An 8,425-nucleotide genomic window follows, 5' to 3' on the forward strand; every position below is an offset into this window, starting at 1 on the left:
TCTTTAAAAGAGACATGTTACAAGGGTTTGCAATGACACCCATAGAAACCAATGAATCCTAGCCCAAAATTAGTGGCTTAGTACAGTTTCTAAGAACTTGAAGAGTATGTGTCATAGGAATGTGGGCAATATTCAGATTGACAGTCACTGAACCCACAGAATCAAGAGTCACCTGTGACACCAGTAAGAGGAATAAACTGCTTTAGAATTGGGTTCCTGCGAAAGGTAGGCGTAAACATCCTGAACCCTTCACTAATAACCGAAACTTCTGCACCAGTGTCAACAAAAGCATGTACAACATTGTCCTCAATTACGATTGACACGTATCTACTTAACACATCAACCTCAGATAAACTGCCTTGTGGGCCTGCTGAAAGTCCACAGCTGGCAATTGGTCCTCGTTGCCAACTATTTGTAGTTTACCTTATTAGAGCTGGTGTATGATGAGGAATGGAATCGTACACATTCAGGACTTGGACAGCGTCGAGACTGTCATCTGCCCTTTTAGTGTTCAGGAGAACGTCCACGCCGTGTGTAGTCTCTGGATGACTGGGGCCGCGTGCATGATGTTCAGGCGAGCCAGAATGAGTGTGGCCATCCCATCTGTCATACCGGTCTCTGTCATGCCTGGATGCTCTGTAGGAACCATCACAAGCTGGGTGACGGTCATGAGAATAATCTCCAGAAGTTGTCCTATCTGAGTTGTAATAATGGTGGCGGACTCATCCATTGTCAGGAGTGAGGCTCCGCTGGCGAGATCTGTAGTCGGATGAACTGCGTTGAGCATATCTTCGCTGGTTTTGCACATCTAAGTGTAACTTTTCAACCTTTTCAGATCTCTAGTGTTATTATTTGTATTATAATCGAATAAAAATACTTCCATTATGAAAAGAATCTTGGGTTCATCAGATATCCACGTGACATGATGTTTTCCAATATTAATAAAAATAATAATTATACTTCATTGATTACCATGGGGAAATTTTCATCTACACCATCTTGCTCTCCATTATATAGGTGAGGGCAAACTTGGCAGTGAAGGGCAGCCACTCATAGTGATGGGCAGCCAGGCTTAAACCAGTAACCTTCTACTCACAGGCACAAAGGCTTAGCCCATTGAGGCACACTGTGACGACCGTCCGCATGGTGAGCGAGCAGGGAGCGGGGAATCCAAAAAACGTGGTTTTATTGTAGGCAGAACACAACTATACGGTGAACACGTCAATGACAAACCTGGAGAAACATACTCAAACGCGGACTGAAATACACAAGACTAATTGAAAATAACAAGCAACAGCTGATGACATCGGGATTTCACACAAGGTAAACGAGGGGGGCGTGGCACACAGGAGGATCGGACGAGCAGGTCATGACACACGCTGTAAACAATTGTATTTCTGTAAAAACAATCAGATTACACATTTTATGCTTGTCAAGGCTTTATTCAGCTAGATGGATAAATATTCAAAGCAGAAAGCAAATATTTATTCAACTTTCATGTGGTGGATTAAATACATTACATCTTTTTATTTTAAGTAAAAGGCATTTTTGTTTTAGTTAATTTGGCAGTGTGATTATAAAAGATCTACTTCAACAGAAAACCTTCTCAAAAACTCTGTGTCTCACGCAGAGCTCTGGATCAGTTATCAATTATGTTAATTGTAATTTGAAGTGATCTGACCAATAGGAAGCTACATTGCAAAGCGAATGGCTGCAAGTGGTGCTCACTGTTTGAAGCTATAATATGATGGAGTGGTTCCCTGGTTGGTTCCCAGCCTTTCCTACCTTCCAGAGATTCTTTGCGAGTATGCCATTGCGGGAGTCGAAGATCTTTGCTTGGGAGGTGCTCATAGGTGTTGGTATGTACTCCGAACAAGTACTACCACCCAAGCTGGGAGCACATGTTAATGTGTAGGAGAAGAAGAAGGTGCCATAGTTAAACATGCAGGTGTCTGAAACGGTTCCTCTTCGGAGGTCAAAAGAGCATTCTCCTAGAAGGTCACTGTTCCAGTATGTATCTTCATCATATACCTTGAATGTTAGCTTAGTGGACATGTCAACTTTGATGGCACCAAACTCAAATTTTTCCCACCAAACTGGATTGTCATTATCTGGAATTATCTCAGTACGCTTACTCTGTGTACCATATGACACTAGAACAGAACCGTCAGTTTCGGTCCACCAGTCTCCATACAGCTTCTCTGCTTTCATATTATACACTTTCAGTGTAGCCAGTCCTTTGGAAACTGGGCAGCAGTTGGAGTTTATATTCTGATCGCTGTTGCAGACACAGGCACAGCGGTCTCTCACAGAACATCTAGTTCCTATCTGACAAGATTCAGAGCAGCTCTCCAGTAATGCGTTCTCTATGACATACTCTTCAACTGCTTTCTTAACTGGCCTTATTGCAAAATGCCCAAGAGGCAGCAAAAGATGTAGGGGTTTCAGACTGTAGGAGACGACATCTGGGCTGTTCTTCAAGGAATCCAGCCAGCTCTTGTATGTACTTGGATCTGAACCACCTGAGAAAAGCAAATCTGCTGAATTAACAGTCCCACCCACCACCTCAGAGTGGCGATCACTGAACAAGCTGCTAAAGGTCTGGCTGCTGCCTAGTTTCTTCTTAAGTTCCTTGCAGTGGTGGGCTTCTGTCTTTATACTTGCAGTCATTGCAATTGTTGCTGAAGCTTCAACATCCAGGCAGTCTTTAACAGCTGTGTCTGTGAGGCCACTCATTGCAGTCTGGCAGGTCTTAATTGAAGTAATACTCTTTAATTTTCCACCCGTTTTCACATTTTTAACAAAATGGGTACCATATGTATCAATGAGATTTTTATAATCTGCTTTAGTTTTTTGGTTGTACTCTTTAGGCAGGTGGTTAATGGACACCAGAAAATCTTTGTGAAGTGGGGGCTTAGTTGCTACATTGTACCTGGGAAAGGCAGGGGTGACATAAAACAATAATGAGGGGGAAAAAAGAGAAAAAGACACAAAGGTTTCAATATGTAGGTCAATGTCTATTTTCATTTTTGCCTAAGAAATTGATGGACAATGTTGTACATGCTTTTGTTGAAAAATCTTTTTGAGCCTGTTAAGTAATAATCTTTTACCTTTTGTATTATCTTCTGCTCTGTTAAATGTAGTTAGAGTTTGTTAATGTTTTGTATGTCATCTTAAAAACTGCGTCTCACCTGTACAAGTTGCAGTGGACCTGATGTTTGGTGAAGCTGTACTTGTCTTCCTTTGATTTCTTCATGGCAAACATTGCGTCGCGTGAGTGGGTACCTCCCAAGCCCACCCCAACCTTCACATTAGGGTTGACTGGAATATCTAGGCCTACTTTCCAGTTGTTTGTCACACTGGATGTGCTGTCATTGGCAACAGCTTCACTGGATTCATAGACAGTGCTGGAGACCTTCATATCACATTTGGAGAGGGCTCTCCAATCCACCACAGCTAATGGAATCTTCTGCTGAATTTCACCCAAGTAAGGGTTTCGTGCAAGTTGACAGGTGCCGTTTGCATTTCTCCACTGCTCAGCATCGATCACATATGCACCTTTGCGCTCCATCTTCACAATGTCAAAGCCTTCTCCTCCCAGGTTGTAGCCAGGGACAAAGGGAGCCTTTTCACACTCTTGTGGGGTTCCAATGACCACGGCTCCTAAGATGCCAGGAGACTGGAGGTGACATAACCAGCCCAGGACAAGGAGTCTCCACAGTCCCTCCATCAGTGGTGATTCAGGTCTGATTCCCTAGAAAAGTTAACAAAACATGTACTTTAGACCAGTGCTCCTCAGCCTTTCTGCATTTTACAAATACAATAACCGGTGTATGTATGTATGTATGTATGTATGTATTCATGTATGTATGTGTTTGTGTGTGTGTGGGGGGGTGCAACTCTGAGGCAGTCAAAATCCAATACACATGCATGCATGACCTTAAGTTATTATTAGAAATTCCAATTCCAATTTGTTATGCAGGCTACTAATGCTCACCCATTGCCAGACATCCCACCTCAGGCATACTGATTGCAGGGAGGAGAATAAGGAACAGGGGGGTGGGGGGGGGGGGGGGGTGCTAAATAGGTTTGGGCAGTATTACGGTAATACCAGGGTATTTTCCTTTGAAAGCAATTCATGCAGCAGAGTGAACATTATTTTCACAATCGACTAGCAATGCCTGGAACTGGTTGGTGATCACTTTATTAGACAAATAGTCTTGTTGGGATATTTGATACTACATAGCCATGAATAAGAAGAACAAGACATCCACAACCATACAAACTGTATATGGAGTTTCAGTTGTGTTTAACTTTTGTGCCAGTAGGTGGCGATGTTAACCTATACTGTAAGTACAGCAGAAAAAGGAGGAGTTCAGCAAAGCTAAGGAGTATACCTACAGTTGTAAAGCACTGCTGACACACGTTCTCTCTCCTATTGATTTTGAACATAACAGCTTCCATGCTCAAAAGCAGAGCAGCAGCTCCGTAATAAAAAAAAGAAATCAAAGGTCGGTCTGTGCAGAAGCTGTGTGTTTCCTCCATGCACTGTTATCATATGAGAGGCAGGTACCAGGCACTAAACAGCTCACTGTTTACTGGAGAATTAGGAGAAGGAGCAGTTGGTGATCATGAAGAAGGGCTGATGCATCTGCTGAGCACCGCTAACCCTCCATACAGAGGAAGGTGTCAGTTTCAGGCAGGGGCATTAGAAGCATTTTGAATGTGGGGGGGACACAGTGGCGGGAGGTCTGGGTACCCTCCCCCAGAAATTTTTTAATGAATTAGATGCTATTTCCTGCATTCTGGTGTATTTTTAACAGGTTGTTAAACACCTAATTTTATCTACAAAAGTTACTTAATTCAATGATTATTTTAGAGACTCAACAATAAGTTGATAACTTGCGTGTAGTGAGTTGTAGGTAACCCGGATACCCAGAGTGGTCTTTCAGTGGTATGTGTATTCTCATATCCATCAAGTGGAATGGATTCTTTTGCGACGCAATAGAAACAGCGCTGGGTGAACTAATATTTTATGTTAAATGTGGGGGAGTCCAAACGAATAATTATGAAATGTGAGGGGGACACGTCCCCCTCAGATTTAATGGCGGCGACCGCTCATGGTTTCAGGAGAAGGAAACAGTGAAGGAGGGTGAGGAAGAAATTGAATAAAATTATTGACAACCTGGTACCAGCTGCAACTAATGTTTCCTTTGAGTGTGGCTGACATGAAGGTGGAGCCCATAAAAGAAGGAGAGAGCGCAGCTGCTTATCTGCAAGCTCAAGAAAAGCGGTGATGCACAGAGCAGGACCTGCAGAATCCGGCGTTCAGAGGTCGGTACCGGAGGGCACTGCAGGACACGCTCACAAAGCCAGTGAGTAGCAGGCTAAGGCAGGTTGTGGGGCTCGTTACTATGCCTGAGGAGCAGTACTGTGAGCAGCTGATCCACGCTATTGACTTGTACAGAGAGGAGGAGGACTCTGCTAAAGAGCATGAGAGGGAACTGATGAAGAAACTGAGTCAGATGCAGCTGGAGGAGCTGACCGGCAAAAAGAAAAAAGTCCAGGCACCAGTGGTCTCTCCGGACTGGGGGGCAGCCTGTGAGCAGCTGACAGTCTCCTGCCACTGGAGCCCCCCAGGGTATTCTACTTGTAATTTTATTTTTGTCTACTTATAAATTTATTGTGTATTTCATATTCTCCATTGCTGCTCTCTCATCTCTGAGAGCTACCAAAAAAAGTCTCATTGTATAACTACAATAACAACAATGTCCTGTCCTGTCCTAATCAGCCCCTGGTCCCAGATTGGAATATATTGGGTAATCATGATGGATTGGGGTATCCTCAGAGGGCACCCAGTTACCCACAAATTTAACGATCCCAGGCATTGGGGACACTGGGGAACAGGCTGTTTCAGCTGGTGTGCTGGAGATGTAATCAGCTGGACACACCTGTTGGACCTGCACATTCCAAATTCTGATCCAGTAGAGGTTCAGGTAGGGGATAAGAGTCTGAATAACCCAGGTATAAGGGAGACGATAGAAGGGTTACTGAAGGCAGGGGGGTTTAACACCAGTAATTGCAACACCCCTCTGTCCCAAGGACAGGAAGCAAAAAGTGGAGGTAAAGCAAGAGTATCTAGGTCTACAGGTTGAGTTCAAAAATAACATTAGACTCGCTAAGAGGAATGTAGAAAGAAAGATTGCGTCGGAGACCAAGGATGACATTAATAGTTCCTTCCAATATTTTAACTCCAAAATAGCTCTAAAAGCTGAAATCACTAATCTGCAGGACAGTAAGGGCCTTATGATTGAAAATGAAATTGATATAGTAAATGAGTTCATAAGGTAATTTGCCATGCCAGCCATGGACCCCGAAGGGTTGGGTTGGGGAGGAATTTCCCTAAAGCTTAGGGTTTTTGCCCTCCTTCCTAGGCTGGATGGACAGGATTGTGTGTGAGACTCATGTGAGTCCCAAAGGGGGGAAATTTATTAGAATTTGGTGATCAGTGGTCATTGTTAACACACCACAGCACAGCACACAGTGCGCAACAACGAAATGTGTCCTCTGCATCTGACCCATATGTGACTTTCGTGACGTAGCAGGGGGCAGCTAATTCAGCGCCCGGGGAGCAGTGCTTGGGGACAGTACCTTGCTCAGGGTACCTCAGTGGTGACTGGCTGGTGGGGGATTCGTACCTGCAATCTTTCGATTATAATTGCGCTTCCCCAACCATCAAGACACCACTGCCACCATGGAATGTCATTTGGCACTTCATAACTCATACAGAATGTAATAATTAAGACACTATTAAGAAGATGTAACCAGAAGATGATGTAAACTGTGTAGAGTGTGACTTGGTAACCTTTAGAGAATGCAGATCAATTACTGCTACACAATGTATGGACTTTGTGTTAGTTTAGAAGTTTCTGTATCTTTTAGCTATTTTATGTTAGCCTCCCTCATATGAATATGCACTTTAATTAGTTTCACAGCTTATCACTATTTTGAAGGCCCAGAGCAGTCAGTTCTCTGGGAAGGTTCTTGGGAACAGCTGAAACCACCAAGACTTGTTACTTTTTATCGATAAAACCTGGGAAGAGTTTTTCTTCCCCTCTCTAGTTCTGGGCTTTTGCCATAAAAATACAAAAAACATTGTAAGGGCCATATTCTAAAGGGCCATATTTATATGTAGTTTAATGTGAAATTACTTAAATTATATGCTTGACCCATATTCATGTGCATTCTGCTGAAAGCCTACAAAAGTAAAAATGAAATGGGCAACACTCACATAAACAAATGTCACATATTTCCTTATGCCTTTTTTAGAAAAACAAGATCACTGTGATCAAAATGTCCATGTGTGAAGAGAATAAAATGACCAAAATGAAACTGGCCAAAGTAGTTATACAACATATATTTCCATTGATGATTTTGTTTGGCGTGTCCAGGAAAAGCATACAAAATTAGTTGAATACTTTTTTGGAATTAACATCAGCAGTTAAATAACTTTTCAGTTCATATGTTTCAGCTTTATTCTATATTACTAGTACATATTTTAACCTGAAAATGAATCAGCAGCTAATAGCATTCAAGAAATAGTTTTGCTTAGATACTAAAAATGGATTTTAAAAAAATTCTCAAGAATTGACGGGAGACCATGATCAACATCCAAAAAAGAAATGGATGTCACATTCGACACATTTCATTTTGTGCTCAAAGCTCTTCAAACACAGAACTGCACCGTTAACATGTCATGCCAAAATATTTATTGTTTTACATTCCTATCTCTACATTTGACTTAGTTGTCAAAGCATATATGTTTTAAGTTTTACATTACTTAAGCAAAATATACCAGAAATGCAAAACATGTTTAAATCAGACATTCCGCACATATGTTTCTGTTGATAATTTGATATATTGGCAACTCATCAAGGATCTTACCTTATTCAGAGAGGAGTCAAACACACCATTGAATCTAAACGTGGACAGCGTGTCTTTGGGTGGTCCTGGTTAGATTGTTCTGTTATATGCAGTTATTTTCAGTGTCACACTGTGGTTTTGTAGACTATCCTTAAATAAATGTGTGTGATCACTCTAACATGATGGGGGATGATCTGGAACTATTCAAGTTTTGAGAGAAATCAGAGAGCTGAGTTTCACCAACTAGCTTCAACACCGATTAAATGTGCCAAAGCAGCCAGAACTGTGTCAAAGGGCACTAACCATGTTCAATTGTGCTACACACAGCAGCACGACAGGCAGACACTTGATCTTATCGAGATCCTGACAGTTTTTGAAAGCCGAAGATGGGCTTCGCATGTTCCAAGCTTTACACAGTGAAACACTTTTTGATGATACAAATAAACACTGTTCAACTGTAAATAAACAGCACATGGCTTTTGTTGAATCTATAGCCTACAAA

At 42.2% G+C, this 8,425-nt stretch overlaps 1 protein-coding gene across 1 annotated transcript; it reads right to left on the bottom strand.

Annotated features, from left to right (window-relative positions):
- Nucleotides 1–1,737: 1,737 nt before the first annotated feature.
- LOC140581992 (perforin-1-like) lies at nt 1,738–8,157 on the bottom strand. The gene is made up of 3 exons (XM_072706023.1): nt 7,945–8,157; nt 3,192–3,754; nt 1,738–2,932 (listed from the first exon to the last, which is right to left on the bottom strand). The coding sequence occupies exons 2-3, from the start codon at nt 3,728–3,730 to the stop codon at nt 1,738–1,740; spliced, it is 1,734 nt and encodes a 577-aa protein (XP_072562124.1). The 5' UTR covers nt 3,731–3,754; nt 7,945–8,157.
- Nucleotides 8,158–8,425: the final 268 nt, after the last annotated feature.

Source organism: Paramormyrops kingsleyae, chromosome 23 (genome assembly GCF_048594095.1).
Source record: "Paramormyrops kingsleyae isolate MSU_618 chromosome 23, PKINGS_0.4, whole genome shotgun sequence".
In the NCBI taxonomy this organism is placed as follows: domain Eukaryota; kingdom Metazoa; phylum Chordata; class Actinopteri; order Osteoglossiformes; family Mormyridae; genus Paramormyrops; species Paramormyrops kingsleyae.

Bases quoted from the DNA above. Each gene is read 5' to 3' on its own strand.
- LOC140581992 (XM_072706023.1), bottom strand. From the start codon at position 3,730: ATGGAGGGACTGTGGAGACTCCTTGTCCTGGGCTGGTTATGTCACCTC. The intron at 2,933-3,191 runs GTGAGACGCAGT...TGCCTTTCCCAG, and splicing joins GTCCACTGCAACTTGTACAG to GTACAATGTAGCAACTAAGC.